General features: G+C 48.3%; 1 protein-coding gene across 2 annotated transcripts in view; it reads left to right on the forward strand.

Annotated features, from left to right (window-relative positions):
• Positions 1-23,323, forward strand: part of PBX2 (PBX homeobox 2) — a 247,366-nt gene that overhangs the window by 178,725 nt on the left and 45,318 nt on the right. The window contains exons 4-6 of one of the 2 annotated variants that reach the window (XM_086924519.1): positions 3,900-4,090; positions 7,482-7,617; positions 8,328-8,481. In XM_086924519.1, coding sequence (XP_086780645.1) covers positions 3,900-4,090; positions 7,482-7,617; positions 8,328-8,481 — 481 coding nt within the window. The remainder of the gene's footprint in view (positions 1-3,899; positions 4,091-7,481; positions 7,618-8,327; positions 8,482-23,323) is intronic. The other variant, XM_086924520.1, reaches the window with a different exon arrangement.

Below are 23,323 nucleotides of genomic sequence, written 5' to 3' on the forward strand. Positions count from 1 at the left end.
AGTACCTCCTCAAAGAGGTGAGGACAGTTCCGTTGTCTAAGGCATAAAAAGAGCAGCACTACGATATGTCCTCATTAGAAGCAGGAAGTGAGTGAACACAAAGGGCTTATCGCACCTTACATATTGGATGACCCCGATCCCGCAATGTCCTCCTCTACTTGCGCCATGGTGCCCATATCTTCTCTCATTTCTTGACGCACAGTCTCCTCCCGCTGGTACCAATCTAGATCTCTCTCCCACTCAGTCACTGACGGGGGTTGGGACGCGCCCCAGCACCTGGCAATGTTCGTTTTGCGATACCTGCCGCCAGCGCCAGCCAAAGACTGACCTTTCTGGATCTATCTCTCCCCTGATTATTAAAAGAAGCTATCTGAGCATGCCTTACGGGCGTACAGCTGTTCGCAGCTCCCTCCTGGCATTTCGTCCCGCTCTACCCTGTAAGCCGGTTCTCCCTTGTCCGCATAAACCCAGTCCTTTATAACTAGGTCTCCCGGTTTTATGATATTTATTTTTTAACATTTCCGTCTGTATTTATCCATATTTATTTTTTGTCATTTTATCTGTATATATCTGTATTTATTTTTGTCGCAAGCAAAAACAGTTGTTTCAGCTAGTATTTTTCCACATTTATTTAAATAGACTGCACACAGTTGTTCTAGGTTTAGCTATATGTATATAGGTGCCAAATTAAGTAAACACAATACAGTCAGCTGAAAACTTTGCCACAGAAATTACTTGCAGAATTAGTGAGCTGCTGCTGTGTTACAATATTGAAAACAATGTCATTAGCCATGATTATTAAATGTAAACACATTTAAAATTTAGACAAGTGCACCTGTGCACTTTCAGTGACCTGAAATTAGCCCCGCCCCCTGAAATCTGGCTCTAGTTGCGCCTCTGCCAACTACGGTGGCCTGCAGAGGACATGACATGACTGCAGTTTCGCCTCTGCATTTCTTTGCTACTTGCACATGAGCGTAGAAAGCACCTGCCCTCTGGGGCACAGAGCACTCTCAAAACATGTGTTCCCATTTTGGCCCGGATTAGATGTGCTGAAAGGCGCTTTCAATTCAGCGCCTTCACATTTGACACTGTTGGTTGTCTGCATTCAGAAAACAAAGGCTGAACATTCACACAGCGAGGGGGCTGTCACTAGTTCAAGGTCCCCTTGAGCAAAGCAGAGGGGACCCCTCATATCAGCAGCTTCGACCTCTGCACCCATGTACCCAAGAGGGCACATTTAGGTAACTTTAATGGCATTTAAACAGTAAATTAGGAGAGAACACGTAATTGTGTGCACCACTGCTCACTATTGGCATCAGTGAAAGTGTGCATTGCCTGTCAGCACTGCACTTCCAAAGCAATGCTGCTGTAAGGCACTACGAGGCAGCTGCCCGAGGAGTTACTAGGTGGGTAGCAGCAGATTGACCCTGGAGCCACCAGCCACGATCGTAGGGCGCACAAGCTTTGCCTTCAGGTGTGCATATGAATGTCCTGGTAAAATAGGCGTTCCTCTTCAAGTCTGCTGGGCACAGACCTGGACACCTCATTTTTGGGTGAATGGCTGCATAAGGTGCACCTGTCCGTGGGGGTATATTGGAGTACTCTCAATAAAATACATGGCAGCAACGCTGTGTGTGCAAGATCAGGTGTGAATCCCTCGTTCTTGCAGTGCGTATACACCTGGCTGCCTCTCTTTTGGGGGAAGTGCTAGAGACTGGCGTGCAACGCCCATTGTGCTCAAAGGGCTTCAGCCCCCAGCCCCCTTTGTGTGTCACACCCGGCTGAGACAGCTTCCAGGGACACTCAAACGAGCTCATCTCAGCCGCACCGAGTACTTTAAAGGTCTTTAAAAGACCATTTAAGTGTTAACTAGGCCCCTGCCAGAGATTAATGGCTGTCAAATGGTACAATACCCCTTAGCTCCTCATCAGAGTCTCCTTGCCATGATTGCCTAATGAATTCCAAATGTCACTCTGTGCCAGTTCATTTACATTCCTGTCCCTGAGTCCCCCCGTTTCTACCCCAAGCCGAGTGTAGAGAAGGAAATGTCACTGGTTATTGTAGTTCCCCCTCCTGTTCACTTTTCTGTTCTTTGCCACTGAGCAGGACTGTCGGGCATGGGGTCTACATCTCGCTGCATTGTGTCTTGCTCTTTCGTGGTAGATGTTAGAGTTCTTCCACTCCCTTCCGCCCATCTGTCGGCCAGCCACCCAGCTTGTCGCTTGCCTCGTCCGGCGACATGAAGAAATAGCATTTCCCCTCAGTGAGGATCTTAAGTTTCGCTGTTAATAACATCATGTATTTCACATTCTGTGCCCGGAGGGCCATCTTTACCGCATCAAAGGTACGTCTTTGCCGCTGGAGCGTGAAATCGGATTGGGGGGGGGGGGCGGACAGATGGTGGTATTTTCATACTGTAGGTTGCCATGTTGACTTTCCGCCTACAGGATAGCATCCCGTCTCTGTAGTCTAGTATACTAGCTATGATTGTGAGGGGAGGGGCATCCGGGCGCAGACATGTCCCAATACGCAATGTGATTGTCTGCAGAGGAAGAGGTGGACAGGCGTTCAGGCTTGATCTTATTCAGGGTTAGATCTTCTAGGAAAAGGTCCATTGATTGCCCCTCCATTCCCTCTGGGACGCCTACCACTCTGATGTTGTTCCGGCACGCTCTGCCCTCTTGGTCCTCCAGTCTTGCCAAGATTTCTGGCAGTTTTTTTGTCAACCTTGACACTTTGTTCTCTAGGCGTTTTGTTTTGGACTGCAGCCCCCCAATGCTGGTCTCGGCAGTGGACATCTTTTCTGCCAGCTTCCCGAAGTGGTTTACTTCCTCCGTCACAGAGTCCAGTTTTTGTTCCAGAGCGCAAGTCTCTAATTGCCAACATAATATCTCTTAATGAGGGGTCAGGGGTTTAGTATCTATCCTGGCCACTGCCCAGCCTGGGTCTTCAGTGCACCTCCTCCCTGCGGGTGCACTCTCAGAGCCTCCAGGCCAGAGTATAGGATCAACAAGGGCACCCCGGCCACCCTCTCAGGGACCCAACACGTGGCTTCCGGTACGCCAGCAGGCGACCCCCCCACTCCTTCCATAGAGCTCCCAGTTGGGGGCCACCACCACATGTGCTGTCTTGGGCTCTGAGTTCTCCCCCACTGGTACGGAAGTCTTGACTGCTGTCTCTATGCCTGGATGGTTGTTTAAGCCCAGGGCGAGTGTCGCTGCCCTCCGATCTTTTCACGACCAAGCAGGTGGCACCATCTTGCCTGCCCGAAATGTTTCACCCTTGCCCTTTATGTTCAGCGTGGCGCTTCCGATGAGGATTTCTGTCAGCCAGTCGAGCAGCGATCTTGACTTCCGCCGCCTCCCTGTCTCTGGTGCTCATGCTGTGGACGGATGATGCTGGATGTAAGGGGGCTTAAAGCGGGCGAATAGTGCAGCTCATTCAGTTTGTAGCCCTCTCCGCTGGCTGCTAGCCAGTCATCCCAGAAAATTCTTCACACAGCAGAACTACTTCAGGTAAGTAGCCCCTTCGTTTTGTCTCTGTATGCCATGTATGCAAAAATTGTTTACCATTTAACAATAACTCCATGCTCCTTTAGTGGTCTATAGTGCTTGTTTCAGTGTTGTGGTAGCTGGGGTAGTCATACTTTTTTTTATTGCTGTAAGAGAAGTAACATTTAGAGCCCTGGAACCTTGCGGGAATGAGGATGATTGACCAAATATTTTCCCTAAATAATAGTTGTCCACCGATAGAGTGAATAAAGTGTTTCTTGAAAAACATAAATGATGGCAGCAGTTTAAAATGTTGTCTTTTGTCCTGTCCCGCTCCCTCTCTTCTCTCACTTTCTCCCACTGTACAGCTCCCCATGAATAACCCCCTTCTCTTGTGGCATTTAGGCGTGCAACGAGTTCACGACTCATGTGATGAACCTGCTGCGAGAGCAGAGCCGCACGCGCCCCATCTCTCCAAAGGAAATCGAGAGGATGGTGGGTATCATCCACCGCAAGTTCAGTTCCATCCAGATGCAGTTGAAGCAGAGCACCTGTGAAGCTGTCATGATACTGCGATCGCGCTTCCTTGATGCCAGGTGCGTAAGGAGCCACCATTAATGTTTTAGCGTGTAGGTGTTTGATGGGACTGTTAATCATTCGGAACCAGTTCTGATTCCCTTTTAAATTCCAAAACACAGAGAAATCCAATGGTTATTGGGGGCTAGTTACATATTGGTGCCGAAAATGGTTGAAACCCTTGAAACCTGAAGCATTGTAGCTCCTTACTTATTTCTCGAATCCTGAAACTTTGATTAGGGCGTAGCATACCAGACAGCACAGCAGTCTGGTTGGAAAAGTTGTCTTAGGGACATCCTGAAAGCTTCCCTGTGGATGCATTCTGCCCATTGCATACCATCATTGGCTTTGTGGTTTGGAACTTGCATTTAATTGCTTTCTATTTGCTGGCTTCATTTGTTTTAGGATGTCTAGCATGCCTTTGTCTCTCCGATGGAGCATAGCCTGTTTTCCACCTCTCTGACTGGCTCCTTGTATTCTTCCACAAGTGCTCACTTCCTATGATTTTTTTTTTTTTAGTCCACAAGAGAATGTGTTTTCTCTCTCTTGTATGCTAGTTCATAAAGCAATAAACGTGCTGTAGTTCATTGAAAAGGTTTCCTGCCTCCTATCCTTTTGCTTGACTGATTCTACTTATCCCTGCCACTACCAGATGCCTGTGAAGAACAATGTTCTGTCTGCAAGCTTGTTTATTTTGGTCAGTACTCTTTACTAATAGCACAACTTAAAAAAAAAATCCTCTTCCTCAGTTTTACGCCCATGCCACAGGCACTGGAATTAAGGGGGTGGGAGGTGCTGAAATGCCCCCAAATAACTAACCTGGAGTTTTCAAGTGAATGAGCAATAAACAGGCCTTTAAATCTTGTTATTCAGTCACATTTGCTCTATATTCAAGACAGGTCAAATGTTAGGCTCTGTCCTACAGGAGCCTGCTGTTTCATTTTCTTTCTCCGATTGACAAAATGTAAATGACTGTAAAATAACTGTACAAATATTTCAGAATATATATCAGAATTAAGAAAGCACAAATGAAGCACTTTTTTTGTATTTCTGAAGTGTGGTGGGAACAAATATTTTGATGGGATCAAAACAAATCAATACACTAGATGCTGCAAATTTCCACACACTGTTTGTGGGCTGTACAGTTTTATCAGTAAAACTGTCTGTGCAAATGAAATTTTCATTTCAATTTAAAATCTTTTCGCTGTAATGGTACAGCGCTACCATACCATGCATACTCCACTGTATGCAACTGCTCTCTATGCCCCTCCTCTGTACACCGCTCTACTCTACTCCCCTACACTCTGCAACGCTCACTCCATTTGACGCCACTCTGCTGTATGCCATGCTACAAGATGTGCCTTTTCCCTCTACAGCACTCTGCTTCACTTTCTGCCACTCCACAACACTGCACCACTCTCCGCCTCTCCACTATTCTCTGTGCCTCTCCACTATTCTCTGTGCCTCTCCACTATTCTCTGTGCCTCTCCACTATTCTCTGTGCCTCTCCACTATTCTCTGTGCCTCTCCACTATTCTCTGTGCCTCTCCACTATTCTCTGTGCCTCTCCACTATTCTCTGTGCCTCTCCACTTTTCTCTGTGCCTCTCCACTTTTCTCTGTGCCTCACCACTTTTCTCTATGCTCCTCCACTTTTCTCTATGCCTCTCCACTTTTCTCTATGCCTCTCCACTTTTCTCTTCTCTATGCCTCTCCACTTTTCTCTTCTCTATGCCTCTCCACTTTTCTCTTCTCTATGCCTCTCCACTTTTCTCTATGCCTCTCCACTTTTCTCTATGCCTCTCCACTTTTCTCTTTGCCTCTCCACTATGCCTCACCACTTTTCTCTGCCTTTCCGGTATGCCTCTCCACTTTTCTCTCTGCCTCTCCACTTTTCTCTGCCCACTTTCCTCTGCGCCTCTCCACTTTTCTCTGTGCCTCTCCACTTTTCTCTGTGCCTCTCCACTTTTCTCTGTGCCTCTCCACTTTTCTCTGCGCCTCTCCACTTTCCTCTGCGCCTCTCCACTTTCCTCTGCGCCTCTCTCACTTTCCTCTGCGCCTCTCTCACTTTCCTCTGCGCCTCTCTCACTTTCCTCTGCGCCTCCCCACTTTTCTCTGCGCTGCTCCACTTTTCTCTGCGCCGCTCCATTTTTCTCTGCCCCGCTCCACTTTTCTATGCCACTCCACTTCTTTCTATGCCACTCTGCCGTGCCACTCCTTTGACATGCCACTGCACGCCTCTGACCTGCTCCACACAGCACCTCTAGGACACTCCGCTCCGCTAGGACGCGTCCCTCTACGCCACACCTCTCCTCTAGGACCTGCCGCTCTCCTCCACGCCACTCCTCTAGGCTAGGCTAAGCCACTCCTCTATGCCACACCACTTCTCCATCTAGGCCACGCCTCTCCTCCATCTAGGCCACGCCACTCCTCCATCTAGGCCCTACTCTCGTCTAGGCCACGCCACTCCTGTTAGCCCTGCACTCATCTTAGGCGGCGCCACTCATCTTTGGCGGCGCCACTCATCTTTGGCGGCGCCACTCATCTTTGGCGGCGCCACTCATCTTTGGCGGCGCCACTCATCTTTGGCGGCGCCACTCATCTTTGGCGGCGCCACTCATCTTTGGCGGCGCCACTCATCTTTGGCGGCGCCACTCATCTTTGGCGGCGCCACTCATCTTAGGCCGCGACACTCATCTTAGGCCGCGACACTCATCTTAGGCCGCGACACTCATCTTAGGCCGCGCCACTCATCTTATGCCACGCCACTCATCTAGGCGACACCACAATACTCCTCTAGGCCACAGCCCTTTTCTACAACACGCCACACCAAGCACTCTTCACTACACCTCTATCTTTTATTCATGCTGAGCAACAGCCTCGCTGGGGCGCAACATCGCTAAAACACATTCGTAAAGCTAAGAACTCTTGCATAAGCTAGACTTATTTTCTTTGCCAGTGCGTGTTTGTAGTATAGGAGACTCCCCCCCACCTCTCCACACCCCACCCTCTCATTCTACAGCCGTACATTTTATGATTCTTTGTTTACTGCTAATGTGCCCTGGAAACATCCCCGACCTGTCACTCCTATCTCAGTTTACACAGCTGGGCACATCTGTAGGAACACTGTTCCACTTTTATAAAGTAGCTAATATTTTCAAAGCCTAAAGAAGACTCGTGGCAGAAAAACGTGTAATCCGTCGTACTCTGTGGGGGTCCAGACTTAACCGTGAAGTTATGGTTCCACAGCATTAGTTTTTTTTTCCCCAGCAATGAATTTCTTCTTTATCGATGGAAACACCTCTTTACAAGTCAGCAAGTCGTTCATAAAAGTAATGAGACATGATCACATGTAATTGTGGCATATAAAAATTGACCGCTCCCTTCCCTGGTATCCAACCCTTTCCCTTAGAAGAAAACGGAGAAACTTCAGCAAACAGGCGACGGAGGTTCTGAACGAGTACTTCTACTCCCACCTCAGCAACCCATACCCCAGCGAAGAAGCGAAAGAGGAGCTTGCCAAGAAGTGTGGTATCACAGTGTCCCAGGTAAGGAGCTATGTGAATGTACACCATTTCCTCCCTCTACAGTGTATTTTCTTTCCTTTTGGAAGGATACAGTGTGCCTATTCAGGTGCTTAGTCCCATTTTACCGACAATATTTATTTTGTGATGTCTTATAACTAGATCTGTTGAGTTTAATTGTCACCCGATATTGAAGTTTAAAAATATGTGCAAGTAACCTGGGCAAACAATACTGAGACTGTGGGGAGCTTAGATGTGTGGCGAGGGTGCAGGTGGGAGAGGGTTGAAGACCCAAATAACATATTGGTAAACAAACGTTGTCTTGTTTTGGAACAGCGCATTGATACTAAATCTTGTTCCTTTCTAATCTTCTCTCCTTTACATTGTATCCAACCAACACCCCTGGTATCTTCGTTTTCCAACCATTGGCACTTATGGTTTCACTCCCTCTCCCAACTGCCTTCTAACTCTGTAATTCTTTTTTCTTGTATCCACTTTCTATCGCTTACCTTTCACTTCCTTCTCTTCAATTTCTGGTTCTCACTTCTGTCCCCCTTATCCTTGCATGCTATGTCTCGTGCGCCGTTGGTTTTGACACTTAACCATTACTTCCTACAATTTCTCCCTCCTGCCTATTTCTTGGTTGTTTAACTTTAATGACACTTTTATTTTCTTATATTTACTCCATATCCCCATTGCTTGCGGTCATATTTTCTCTTTCCCATCTGCACAAGGTGTCCAATTGGTTTGGCAACAAGCGCATCCGCTACAAGAAGAACATTGGTAAGTTCCAGGAGGAGGCCAACATTTACGCCGTGAAAACCGCAGTGAGCGTCACCCAGGGAACCCACAGCGGGGCCAACTCCCCCACTACCCCGACGTCCGCAGGTAAATGTCTGGGAGTGAGTGGCCAGGCGACCCTGGGTGGGGCGAGTGGGTGGAGACAGCCTTTTCCCTTCCCCTCTTCCATAGCCCATCCCCCCACTCAACCCGAGCTGCCAAGACAGGAAGATGGTGGGTCCTGTAAGCGTCGCTGGCATTAGCCCTCTGTGCACGCATGCTGGCCTCGCCTTGTTCCTGGCATTATCATTTTGAATGGCTTGATTGTGGAGTTAGGGGGAAAAGGTGGGAAAGGGGTGGAAAGGCGTGGCGGGGTCGCTGTTGGGCGGTAGGTTTTGGCAGTTAGAAATACAAATCAAGCGAGGGGCATCCCATAGCCATACCAATCGTCGCCGCGTTCTCAAGACTCCTTCTTAGCCCAGAAGTATCAGTTTGTGGCTGCTTGGAGTATCTGGATGTTGGTGGCAGTTGCGGCTTGAATAGAGTTACTGATGATGCAGTGTAGAAAATTGTATTGTGATACTGCATGTTTAGTTTGTGGCTCTCCACTTTGCTCTGCGCCTCTCAATGTCAGGGAAAAGTAGTTCAACAAGTACTGTTCTCTCTCAGGGGATCTCCATTGAGCAGTACTTTCAAAGTTGCATTCACTTCGCCTTGCTTCGTAAAGGTTGGGAGACCTCTGTGACTCAAATGATAAATTTCACAGCTTGAAAACAGACTATATTGCCTCCCTTAATGCATTACTTAAAAACAAGAAACAAAAAGGGGTCAACCCCTTAAAAGCCACTTGAGTAAAAGGAAAAGTGACTTTTTAGAAATGTCCTTTTTAAAGTAGGAGTAAGGATAATCTACAGCAATGTAGTTGTATAGGCTGCTGCCTTGAATGAGAATAGGACACTGCGCCTTTAAGAACCTTTTGACATCCAGTGTCCCAACATGCCCTGCAGGTTGCAGTTTACCTAGTTTTTTAGGTCTCGCACCTGCCGATGCAGCGCGAAGCACTGTCGCCAGCGAGACCTATAGTCGTGTACTATGCTTTCAAGGGAGACGGGAGCTGGGCACGCGCAGGCAGCTGATCGGATCGGTGAACGCGCGCGTTCACCACGTACAGTTACACGCTGTGCCCATCTCCTGTCTCCCTTGCAAGCCTCCTGCAGTTGCTTTCACTTTCCCTCCCCCCTCCGCTGTCGGGTCCACGGCCTGTCAGTGCGCCCCTAAATGCTCCTTTCCGCTATTGTATTTTCCTTGTGCCACTAAGACCGGCTCCCTCCCCTACCCCCTGAGGAAACGTGCAAACTCACCCAGTGTGGAGGCTGGCTGCGGCGCGGTACTGGAGCACTCTAGCTCCTCCAAATTTCTGGCTGCATGATGCGGGGCTTCCTCCTTAGCCATTTGAGCCCCGCACTGCTATCTGATGCTCTCCTGGGACTTCAGCTGCCGCACTTCACTTCCTCTTTGGTGCCGGGGCTCCCTCTTCATCACCGGAGCCCCGGAAGGGGACAGGCGCTGCATGCACCATTCACAAGCGCGAGCCACAGGGCATGCAAAATGTAACATTTACCGCACATGCGCAGCCAGCCCTCGCCCGTCTCCTCCCTGTCCGGATGTGGAGCTGCACCTGCTGTCAGTTTTGCCGTTCCCTGCATCCCGAGCCTGAGACAGGGCTGTGAGATGCTTGTTTTTCCTCATGTAAGGAACCCTTTTACTGCTCACTGGATCAGATCTTAGGGCAATGAGGACAGTTTCTTAACACGCCACAAGGCGTACCTCCGTTCCCCACCACCCCATTATCATGGGCTGCGGGGGGAGGGGGTTTTGGGTGCCTGCCGCCTGGTGTTCGTTCCCCCTGTGCCCAGGGCCGCCACTCATGCTCGATGGCGTCTAGGTACACTGCCCAAGCCGGCGGAACGGCTTAGGGCAGCTGGGGGTCGAAGTCGGCAAAGCAGCCGGGCTTGCGACTAGAGTGCGGCCGGCATCGACAGAAGGCTGGGGAAGTGGTCCCGGAGAGGACACGGACCAGAAGCAGCTCACTTGGGAAGCGAGGCAGAGGTGCACGGAACAGCAGGCAAGAGTCAGCGGTACATACAGTGACGCCACTGCCCATTGGAACCTACCCGCTTGCTGCCCAACACACCACCGTGGCCACGGGAAGCATGCAATCTCGGGCGGAGCTGGAGCCAGGTTGCAGAAAAGAAAAGGCTACTTACGAGGTGTGTAAATATTATTGCTTAGAAAAGTGTAATTTTGTGGCATTTTGATGAAATGTCATAATGGCTAAAAAAAAATGTTTTAAAAAAGCAGTTTGCTCACCTCTGCTTTCTGTATGCACAGCCGGTGTTTTCAGTTGCCTTTCTCTCCTCTGAGAGGTGAAGCTTGCAGTAGTTTCTGGCTGAGGTGATTTAACCCAACAGTAACACCCGTTATCGAAAAAGACTTGAGCCTGCAAATGATCGTTCACTTGGTTTGACGATCTGTGCCCCATACGATGGGCATGGGTGACGGTTTAACCCTCCCTCACCTTTCAGTTTCTCCGTCCGCATGTACACAATCACGTTAAAGTGTTGCTAGTAAAAAGCGCTTCCCAAATCACTTTATAATCAGAGAAACATAATGGTGATAAGAAGTGGATTGTAAAACTTTAAATATAATCTTTTATGGTATGGGCAATTAGAGGAAAGCGTTCTCCACTGTCGCCAGCGGCCTCTATGCGTCCTCCCTACCCTGTGTATTCACGGTGGGGGTGCCTCGTTTTGTGGCTGCCTTCCTGTCTCTTCGTTTAAGATTGTGCTTAAGGCTCAGGGGTAGATTAGCACGTTGTAAATTTCCCCATCAGCCGCGGTATTTTGAGCCACAAGAAGGAGTCCTTCATCCGGGGAGCGTGCAAGGAATGGAAGGCACAGGACCACTAGCAAACAGGGGGGGGGGGGCCCGCACCTCCACTACACCCAGCGTGGATCCCCGCGCACAGCCATGTGTTGTGCTCCTGCTCGGGTCACGCGCTGTACCTACCAACACATCTCACACCAACACTTTATACACCACATAACCGAGGATTCTGGCCCTCTGGTGTCCTTACGCCTCACCCCTGCCCTCTTGGCCCACGCACTAAACCCAGCACGGATCCCCGCGCACAGCAGTGTGTTGTGCTCCTGCTTGGGTCACGCGGTATAACTAACAACTCATCACACACCAACACTTCACACACCACACAACCAAGGCTCCCTGTCCTCTGGAGTCCTAACGCCTCACCCGTGCCATCTTGAATTCCTCCCCCCCCCCCCCCCCCCCAAAACCCCCCCCCCCCCCCGCCGCAGGTCTTGGCTACCACCAACTTAATGGAATGTAAGAAAAACGTGGCAAACTACAGAAATGTGTGGCAGAAAAATGCAGAAAACGTTTTTACATGCACCCAGGAAATACCATGTATCCAGATAAACTTCACTCACCAGCGCAAGTCTCCTGCGCTACGCCGCCCTCGAGCTAATGACAGTCCTGGTAATGAGTGAAGTTCGGGGAGTGGTGCTCTGGTAATGAGTGAGGTTCGGGTGGGTGGGGATCTGGTAATGAGTGAGGTTCGGTTGAGTTAAAGTCTGGTAATAATTGAGGTTCGGCTGACTGAGATACTGTTAATGAATGAGGTTCTGGTAATGAATGAGTTTCGGGTGACTGAGGTTCTGGTAATGAGTGAGGTTCTAGTAATGAACGAGATTTGTGTGAGTGAGGCTCTGGTAATGAGTGAAGTTCGGTTGAGTGATGCTCTGGCAATGAATGAGGTTCTGAATGAGAAGGAGGTTCCTAAGAACAAATCCAAAATTCTTTCCTAAAGTCATTACTACATTTCATGTACACCAATCAGTAGAGTTGCAAGTGTGTTTTCAAAACCCATACTCTGTAGCAGAAAGAGCTCTACACACCTTAGATGTGAAAAGAGCCCTTCTATATTACACTGATAGGAATAAAACCTTTTGAAAAACAATTGTTTGTAGCTTTCTCACCACCACATAAAGTCAACCCCATCTCTAAAGCTGGAATTGCTAGGTGGATTGTAAAATGCATACAAATCTGCTGTCAAAAAGCAAAACGTACATTAACAATTCCTCCTAGAGCGCACTCCACATGCCAACTAGGAGCCTCTATGGCCTTCTTAGTGATAGACCTATGCAAAGCAGCAACATGGTCTACAATACATACCTATTTACAAACAACAGGAGAGAAAGGGAGAGTCACGAACACTCTTAGTCCCCAAATTATCATATGTAACAACAACAAAAGAGTGTTCCTGTTCTGGTTAGGGTGGAAAAAGGCACAGAGCACAAGAAAACAACAAAGCCCAATAGGTTTGTTAGGAAAGCCCTCACTCACCGACCTGGTCGGTGACTTGCTTCATCATCGGGCCCCACCGGGTGTGACCGAATGCCACCCCGGTGTGCTTCGACGCCAGAATTACTGCGGAGCTGGTTTTCGTGATGGGAGGGCTATGTGAAGAAGTACGTGAATAGTGTCAAGTGGTGAGATTAAAATTGCCTTGTATGTGTCAAAATTTTTTATTTTTAATCAAAGACCATCAAGGACAAGGTTAAAAAATGTGTCGGTGAGTAGGGCCAACTAATTGGATGGTCTTACTCCCACTAGCATTAAGTGAAGATGTGAATGGTCGACATGGACATGTTTCAGCCGGTGTGGTATCATTAACCTGGCATTCGTCAGGACCTATGGTGTAAAACCTCGGCGGTATGGGCACTCTAAGGCCCACCCTACCAGAGGACTTGAAAGTTAAAAGTCTGTGAAGTGCAAAAAAACGGGGGCGGGCTTCACCACCCGAAGGTAGGACGCACACACCTCCAGCCTCTAAAATTTAGAGACCAAAAATAAAAGGCACCTGTGAGGGTTAAAAAACACAGACAACACAAGACAAAAGAAACACAATTAGAATATTTTGTCGATTGGTTTTGCCAAATTCAGTCTCTTACTAGTGCTCATAGTGCCAGGGTGCACCACTCATGCATAATAGCAGAGGTGCGTGGCTCTGCCAGTGGCTGAGGCTACACGATAAGTCATATTGTTAATATGGTGGCACTGTCAAGGTAGATTGCCAATTTTGCAGAATCTGACTGTGTAAGTGCACAGGGGAGGGTTTTGATAAGTGAAACAAGGGCGAAATGGCAGTGAGATTAAACACGCAACATTCTATCACTCATCGATCAATGGGCCAAATGGCCAGTGGCCAGTCAGCAATGAAGCAGTAAAAGAGGTGAGAAAAAGGAAGATTCTCACTTCACCAGGGATGAAAATGCACCCCATAGACCGCGGGAGGGAGGGGACGGCGCATTTGGCACATCCTACAAAGAAAAACAGAGGGAGGAAAAGGGACACCAAACCTGGTCAATAAGCAGTTAATAGTACTTAGCTTTGAATGATTTCTCAGCCAGAATCGTACTCACGCCCACGGCGTCCGTCTCCTGCAGATAAGCCTAATCGCCCTCAGGACCGGGTCTCGTCGATCCGGTTGGGAGGAGCGACGGCGGTTTTATGTGTTGCCGGTAAGGAAAAAGGCGCGACAGCGCTTCCGGGAGTCTAAGCCTTCGTAACGCGCATGCGTGGAGGCTGTCATCAAGGACTAGACTGCGAGCCTCATCCGGGCAGAGTACTCACTTCCGGAGATTACGCGCGGATGAAAGCGCATGCGCAGGCTTGATTTGCTTGGGAATTCGGGACAGTGACACTGATCGTCATGCGCGTGCGCAGACGAGGTGTGTCAGAGATGCGGAGAGAGTAAAGTCAAAAAGTAAATACAGGAGCGCAATTGGTTGATGTGCGCGTAAGGGGTACAAACAGAGTCAGTTCAACATACAACTGGCCCACGAGTTCAGGTTGAGTGTTACCTGAAAGATTAAACAAGACCAGTTGTGTAATAAAACTGATCTTAGAAAGTTATATAGTTCAAGGGGCACCGTTACAGACAGAGGGAGTTAATGGGAACAGATACAGATCTTGGGATTCAGATATTTATTTCAGAACAGAGCCCCAAGGTATGTCGTCATTGAGGCCATTGGTATGGGTGCCCAGGCGGTACACCCAACGCTGTTCCTTTTCAAACAGTCTCTCAGATATATTGGAGCCCCCAACGATTTGTTCAATCACAGTCCATTTCAGGTCGTTGGTGGTGTGATTGGTTTGGAGGAAATGGTCACTCATTCTTGTCGTCGCTTTTTTGCACCTAATATTACTTCTGTGCTCACATATCCCTTGCTTTATTTTTCGGGTTGTCATGCCAACGTAACGAAGTGAGCATGGGCAAGTGACGAGGTACACGACATTGACAGAATTACAGTTAGTGTGGGCTTTCTGCCACCAGGTTTTCCCGGGTTCAAGAGTCAAGGATTTTGTAGGGGTTGTCAGATGACAGACAGAACAGTTTGAGCACGGGAAGTGGCCCGTCACTTTAGGAAGATTCCAAGTGTCAGTGACACTCCTCATCGGGGTTATGGGTAGTATTTTTGGTCTGGTGTGGACCAAAGCATCCTTGAGACTGTACCCTTTCTTAAAGGAAAACAGTGGTTTCTGCCAGTCCTTCTTGATGCTGGTGACGATTTTCCAATTCTGCAGCAACTTAGTGGATTTTAAAAGCCAATCAACTGATCTAACAGCTAAGCTGGCACAAAGAGGCTACCCCAGCCACCTCCTAAATAAAGGCTTCAAGCGTGCACGGAACCAACCACGGGAAGCACTTCTGGAACCGATCACAAAAACAACAACAATGGATGTCCCCCTAACGTGTGTAACCACGTACGGTGCACTATCCAACCAGTTGAAAAAATCAATAAACAAGAATTGGAAAATCGTCACCAGCATCAAGAAGGACTGGCAGAAACCACTGTTTTCCTTTAAGAAAGGGTACAGTCTCAAGGATGCTTTGGTCCACACCAGACCAAAAATACTACCCATAACCCCGATGAGGAGTGTCACTGACACTTGGAATCTTCCTAAAGTGACGGGCCACTTCCCGTGCTCAAACTGTTCTGTCTGTCATCTGACAACCCCTACAAAATCCTTGACTCTTGAACCCGGGAAAACCTGGTGGCAGAAAGCCCACACTAACTGTAATTCTGTCAATGTCGTGTACCTCGTCACTTGCCCATGCTCACTTCGTTACGTTGGCATGACAACCCGAAAAATAAAGCAACGGATATGTGAGCACAGAAGTAATATTAGGTGCAAAAAAGCGACGACAAGAATGAGTGACCATTTCCTCCAAACCAATCACACCACCAACGACCTGAAATGGACTGTGATTGAACAAATCGTTGGGGGCTCCAATATATCTGAGAGACTGTTTGAAAAGGAACAGCGTTGGGTGTACCGCCTGGGCACCCATACCAATGGCCTCAATGACGACATACCTTGGGGCTCTGTTCTGAAATAAATATCTGAATCCCAAGATCTGTATCTGTTCCCATTAACTCCCTCTGTCTGTAACGGTGCCCCTTGAACTATATAACTTTCTAAGATCAGTTTTATTACACAACTGGTCTTGTTTAATCTTTCAGGTAACACTCAACCTGAACTCGTGGGCCAGTTGTATGTTGAACTGACTCTGTTTGTACCCCTTACGCGCACATCAACCAATTGCGCTCCTGTATTTACTTTTTGACTTTACTCTCTCCGCATCTCTGACACACCTCGTCTGCGCACGCGCATGACGATCAGTGTCACTGTCCCGAATTCCCAAGCAAATCAAGCCTGCGCATGCGCTTTCATCCGCGCGTAATCTCCGGAAGTGAGTACTCTGCCCGGATGAGGCTCGCAGTCTAGTCCTTGATGACAGCCTCCACGCATGCGCGTTACGAAGGCTTAGACTCCCGGAAGCGCTGTCGCGCCTTTTTCCTTACCGGCAACACATAAAACCGCCGTCGCTCCTCCCAACCGGATCGACGAGACCCGGTCCTGAGGGCGATTAGGCTTATCTGCAGGAGACGGACGCCGTGGGCGTGAGTACGATTCTGGCTGAGAAATCATTCAAAGCTAAGTACTATTAACTGCTTATTGACCAGGTTTGGTGTCCCTTTTCCTCCCTCTGTTTTTCTTTGTAGGATGTGCCAAATGCGCCGTCCCCTCCCTCCCGCGGTCTATGGGGTGCATTTTCATCCCTGGTGAAGTGAGAATCTTCCTTTTTCTCACCTCTTTTACTGCTTCATTGCTGACTGGCCACTGGCCATTTGGCCCATTGATCGATGAGTGATAGAATGTTGCGTGTTTAATCTCACTGCCATTTCGCCCTTGTTTCACTTATCAAAACCCTCCCCTGTGCACTTACACAGTCAGATTCTGCAAAATTGGCAATCTACCTTGACAGTGCCACCATATTAACAATATGACTTATCGTGTAGCCTCAGCCACTGGCAGAGCCACGCACCTCTGCTATTATGCATGAGTGGTGCACCCTGGCACTATGAGCACTAGTAAGAGACTGAATTTGGCAAAACCAATCGACAAAATATTCTAATTGTGTTTCTTTTGTCTTGTGTTGTCTGTGTTTTTTAACCCTCACAGGTGCCTTTTATTTTTGGTCTCTAAATTTTAGAGGCTGGAGGTGTGTGCGTCCTACCTTCGGGTGGTGAAGCCCGCCCCCGTTTTTTTGCACTTCACAGACTTTTAACTTTCAAGTCCTCTGGTAGGGTGGGCCTTAGAGTGCCCATACCGCCGAGGTTTTACACCATAGGTCCTGACGAATGCCAGGTTAATGATACCACACCGGCTGAAACATGTCCATGTCGACCATTCACATCTTCACTTAATGCTAGTGGGAGTAAGACCATCCAATTAGTTGGCCCTACTCACCGACACATTTTTTAACCTTGTCCTTGATGGTCTTTGATTAAAAATAAAAAATTTTGACACATACAAGGCAATTTTAATCTCACCACTTGACACTATTCACGTACTTCTTCACATAGCCCTCCCATCACGAAAACCAGCTCCGCAGTAATTCTGGCGTCGAAGCACACCGGGGTGGCATTCGGTCACACCCGGTGGGGCCCGATGATGAAGCAAGTCACCGACCAGGTCGGTGAGTGAGGGCTTTCCTAACAAACCTATTGGGCTTTGTTGTTTTCTTGTGCTCTGTGCCTTTTTCCACCCTAACCAGAACAGGAACACTCTTTTGTTGTTGTTACCTACAATACATACCTTCACTAAACACTATTGTGTTGATGTGCAAGCAAAGCAGCAAGCTGCAGTAGGCCAAGCTGTCCTCAAACTCTATTTCAAAGTACTACAACAGATACAGGCGACCACCGCTAGGGGAAACACTGCTGTATAGTCAATGCTCCGTATGATATCTGCAGCTCATATGCCTCGAACGGTAAATGCTACTTACCAGAATGCATCTGTTCTTGGCATGTAGAGCTGCAGAGTCTCACACGCCCACCCGCCACCTATATCTGTTCCAGCTCTATCTTAATTCGATATACACACATGGGCATCCCTTTTTTCTATTTCTACTGCAGATTCTACACTTTGCGTTAGATCGATACCTGGTGTTGAGCTCGGATGATTGAATGTTGTTTTTGTCTTGGAATAAGTCTTTGTAATCATGAGATAGGTGACTCCTCCCTTGGACGATAGTGAGCATGGGCATCGGCTCCATACTTAGATTGTTTTTTTCCACCACTGGGTTCGGATGCAACTTTTCCACTCCGGTTCGAAATCTACTTTCCAAGGACTTCGTCGCACACAACTTTCTAAAAACAATTTCAATATCAATATCCATATACTCAACTTCATCAGTTTGATTCCGGTCGTCAACTCGGGCCGTTGGTCCTACCCACGTGGTGAGGCCTACAGCTCATGGAAAGGACGCCATTCAAAAAATGCCCTGTGTGTGGAGCAAAATTTCCACGCAGCGACCATCACGAGGTGTGTAACCTGTGCTTATCACCTGAACATGACGACTCGAGCTGCACAGCTTGTGCGTCGTTTCGATCCAAGAAGACCATTCGAAATCGGAGGGCCCGTCGACGTGACATGCAGAGATCAGCTCCGGAACCGGTGGATATCTTCGGCGAATGTCCATGTGTCCCTGAGGAAGATTCCGATGATCTCCAAATCGTATCTGAGGCAGACCACTCAGATGACGCCATACCATCAGGTCAACCCGTGAATACGACAGCCCCTACACCAACACCTAAACCAAAGACTAAGGTCAAAACTCCGCCTTCGGGGCCCAGTCTAGACCGAAACATAGCTTCGGAAGCCCCGCCATCGAGCCCGGCTCCGAAGAAAATACTAAAGCCTTCCGGTTCAAGTTCAAGTTCAGTAATTTTTATAGCCCACTACTCACCCAGAGGGTCTCAAGGCGCTTGAGTGAGGGTGGGTGCATCATTTATCGAATAGCCAGGTTTTTAGCTGCTTTCTGAAGGAGAGGTGGTTCTGTGTGTGGCGGAGGTGAGTGGGGAGAAAATTCCAGGTTTTGGCCGCTAAGTAGGAGAAAGAGCTTCCTCCCAGGGTGGATCTATTGATGCGCGGGATTGCGGCGAGGGCTTGATTGGATGAACGTAGTTGGCGGGTGGGTGTGTAGAAGGATAGTCGTTTGTTGAGGCATTCGGGTCCTAGGACGTAGAGGGCCTTGTGTGCGTGGGTGAGGAGACAGAACGTTATTCTTTTGTTGACGGGAAGCCAGTGGAGATCTTTCAGATGACCGGAAATGTGAGCTTGACGGGGGATGTCCAGTATGAGTCTGGCTGAAGCGTTTTGGATGCGTTGGAGTTTTTTCTGTAGTTTGGCTGTGGTTCCGGCGTAGAGGGTATTTCCATAATCTAGTCGGCTAGTGACTAGTGCGTGGGTGACTGTCTTTCTTGTTTCGGTGGGGATCCAGCGGAAGATTTTTTTGAGCATGCGTAGGATGTTGAAGCATGATGATGAGACGGCGTTGACTTGTCTGCTCATCGATAGGGAGGAGTCAAGGATGAAGCCCAGGTTACGTGCGTGATCTGTAGGTATGGGTGCTGTGCCTAGAGCCGGTGGCCACCATGAGTCGTCCCATGCAGAGGGGGATGATCCTAAGATGAGGACTTCCGTTTTGTCCGAGTATAGTTTTAAACGACTGTTCTTCATCCATTCGGCTACTTCTGTCATTCCTTCGTGTAGATTGGTTTTGGCGGTGTTAGGATCTTTGGTGAGGGAGAGGATCAGCTGGGTGTCGTCAGCGTAGGAGATGATGTTGAGGTTGTGGTGTCGCGCAATGGATGCGAGAGGGCTCATGTACACATTGAAGAGGGTAGGACTGAGTGATGATCCTTGTGGTACGCCACAGATGACTTCGGTTGCCTCTGATTTGAATGGGGGGAGGCGGACTCTCTGGGTTCTTCCGGCGAGGAACGAGATGATCCAGTCCAACGCTTTTCCTTGTATTCCGATGTTGCTGAGGCGTTGTATGAGGGTGTTATGACAGACTGTGTCGTAGGCGGCGGAGAGGTCCAGTAGGATGAGGGCAACTGTTTCTCCATTGTCCAGTAGCGTTCGGATGTCGTCTGTAGCAGCGATGAGGGCGGTTTCGGTGCTGTGTTTGGCTCGGAAGCCGGACTGTGAGGGGTCAAGTGAATTGTTGGATTCAAGGAAGGCGGCGAGCTGACTATTGACGGCTTTCTCGATGACTTTGGCCGGGAAGGGGAGGAGTGAGATGGGGCGGTAGTTCTTAAGTTCAGAGGGGTCCGCTGTGGGTTTCTTCAGAAGGGCGCTGAGTTCGGCATGTTTCCAGCTTTCTGGGAAGGTAGCGGAGTTGAAGGAGCAGTTGATGACATCGCAAAGATGGGGTGCGATGATGGTGTCAGCTTTGTTGAAAATGTGATGGGGACATGGGTCGGTTGGCGATTCTGAGTGGATGGAGTTCATCAGGCGGATGGTGTCTTCAGTCGTGATTGGGTTCCAGGCGCAAAGGTTGTGAGAGTGCTGTTTTGGTTCGGAGGTGGGTGGAGTTGGTTGTTCTTCGGACAGGTTTCCAAAGCTGTTATGAATGTCGGCGATTTTGTTGTGGAAGAAAGAGGATAGGGAGTCGCAGAGGTCTTGGGAGGGAGTGATGCCGGCGGTGGGGTTGGTAAATTCTCTGACGATGTTGAATAATTCAGGACATGTTTCCACTATGCCACAAAGAAAGAGTTAGATACAGCACCTTCATCTCCAGTGCCAGTCCAGAAGGAGGGCTCTTCCACATCACCTATGCACCCTTCTTACGCTGTACCTCCTCTTTCACCTTCTATTCCATTTAACATTTCACCTCAAAGTTCACCTGCTTATTTACCACAAAATTCTCCACCTCAATCTTCACCTCCACAGACACCTCCTCAGAATGAAGATGAGTATAACATAGGGGATGGGGGAGACCCAGATGAGCCCTTTCCATACCCTAGTGATGTACCAGACTGGGAATATCCAAACCCACAAGATGTACCAGATATCCCTGACCCACACACATATCCATCCAAACAATCTCCTCCTGAAATTTAATATTGGGTTTGGACATCTACTTAATAGGGCTGCCATCTATTATAATGTAACAATGCACTCAGATGAGGCAGAGGAAGACTTTTTGTTGGACACTTTTGAACACTCACAAAAATCTGTTCAAGTATTACCTATGATTAACCCCTTCCACGCTAATGACGAGCTGGGCTCGTCATGGCGTAGCCTCCTCGCACGCTGATGACGAGCCCAGCTCGTCACGTAACATGCGTTTTCGCACATCACAGCATGAGAGCGGAATTCCACTAGCGCGCATGAGGTTAAAGGGGTCATTAGGCATGTCCCTGAAGTGTTTAAAGATCCTGTACGAGCTAGGATCATAAACCCAAGAATAGAAAAAAAGTACAAGTCCGCTCCTGGGGATCCTGCTTACATTAAAGGACATCTACCCTTAGATTCCCTAGTTTCAAACGCTAGAAAAAGAGCAAACTCACAGACATCAGATGAGGCACCACCTCCTGATAAGGAGATGCTTCAGGCAAAAGGATAGCTGCACAAGCTAGCAATACATGGCGTATAGCTAACACATAAGCCCTCCTCGCAAGATACGACAGGGCTCATTATGACCAGTTAGAAACCCTTTTACAACATCTATCTGACAAATATAAGGCACAGGCAAATGACCTCATACAAGAGGGTAAGCTTATTTCAAATGCCTCAATTAAGTGCACTCTTGATGTAGCAAACACTGCATCTAGAGCAATAAACACTAGTGTCCTACTTAGAAGACATGCGTGGCTACGCATTTCAGGGTTTAAGCAAGAGGTGCAAACAACCATCTTAAATCAACCATTCAACCAACAACAGTTTGGTCCAGAGGTAGACGTAGCACTTGGAAAAATGAAAAAAGACACTGATACTGCAAAATCTATGGGAGCCCTGCAGTCCACTCAACCAAGAGGCTCCTTTCGTCGCTCCTTTTACAGAAGAGGCTCCAAACAAACTGGAGCAAACAATTTAACTTCTTTTAAAAACAATACGCAAACATCCTCCAATAGAGGATATTTTAGAGGAGGCTACATAGGTAATAACAATAAGGGAAGGGGTTGAGGTAATAACAATCGATCCTCTTCCCCCACTAAACAGTGACTTCCTTCACCTTCCCCAACAGCATACCTCTCCTGTAGGGGGGAGAGTAACACATTTCCTACTTGTCTGGAATTCAATCACAACAGACAAGTGGGTAAGACAGATTATCCAGTATGGTTACTGCCTAGAGCTTACAGCTACCCCTCCAAATATACCACCCAGACAGCGTCCAATGTCCACGGTGCTCCAACAAGTAGTTCTCTGATTGGTACAAAAAGATGCAATAGAGTAAGTCCCATTGTAACATCAAGGAACAGGGGTATACTCACAATACTTCCTAATACCCAAAAAGGATGGAACACTAAGGCCAATTCTAGACTTAAGGCCTCTCAATCTGTATTTACACTCCGATCATTTTCACATGATCACTTTACAACAAGTGCTCCCATTGTTGCAACAAGGCGATTTCCTCACTACACTAGACCTCAAGGACGCCTACTTTCAAATGCCCATACATCCTTCTCACAGGAAGTATCTCAGGTTTGTGCTAGATGGACAACACTATCAATTCAAAGTCCTTCCATTCGGGGTCACAACCACACCATGAGTGTTCACAAAGTGCCTAGCAGTAGTAGCAGCACATCTCAGAAGACAACATATCCACGTCATCCCATACTTAGACGACTGGCTCATAAAAGCCAAGTCATTCAACCAGTGTGTTCAACACACATCTCAAACAATTCAGACGCTGCAAAACTTGGGGTTTACAATAAACCACACCAAGTCACATCTACAGCCCTCTCATGTACATTAATACCTCGGGGCTACCATAAACACCAATACAGCTCTAGCTTATCCCAGCCCAGTCAGTATACAGAGCATTCAAGCCTTAGTTACAAGGTTTCAAAACCAACACTCTCTCCCAGCCAGAGGGTTCATACAATTAATAGGCATTATGGCATCTTGCATTTTTATTGTGCCATATCCAAGACTGCAAATGCGCCCCTTGCAGGAATGTCTTGCACATCAGTGGAATCAGGCACAAGGACAAATAACAGACCTGGTGTTGGTGGACAGCCGCACACATCGCTCTCTGCAGTGGTGGAACACCAAAAACTTGTCCAAAGGGCAGCCGTTCCTCAAGCCTGTTCCACAGATAGTACTGACAACGGACGCATCCCTGACAGGATGGGGAGCACATCTACTCCACCACAAAACTCAGGGAAGATGGACCGCTCAACAAAAGGTGCTTCACATCAATCACCTAGAGTTGCTGGCGATTTTCCTAGCACTAAAGTCCTTTCAAGTGCACATAGGGAACAAAGCTGTCTTAATCCGGACGGAC

Source organism: Lissotriton vulgaris, chromosome 5, assembly GCF_964263255.1.
Source record: "Lissotriton vulgaris chromosome 5, aLisVul1.2, whole genome shotgun sequence".
Taxonomy (NCBI): Eukaryota; Metazoa; Chordata; class Amphibia; order Caudata; family Salamandridae; genus Lissotriton; species Lissotriton vulgaris.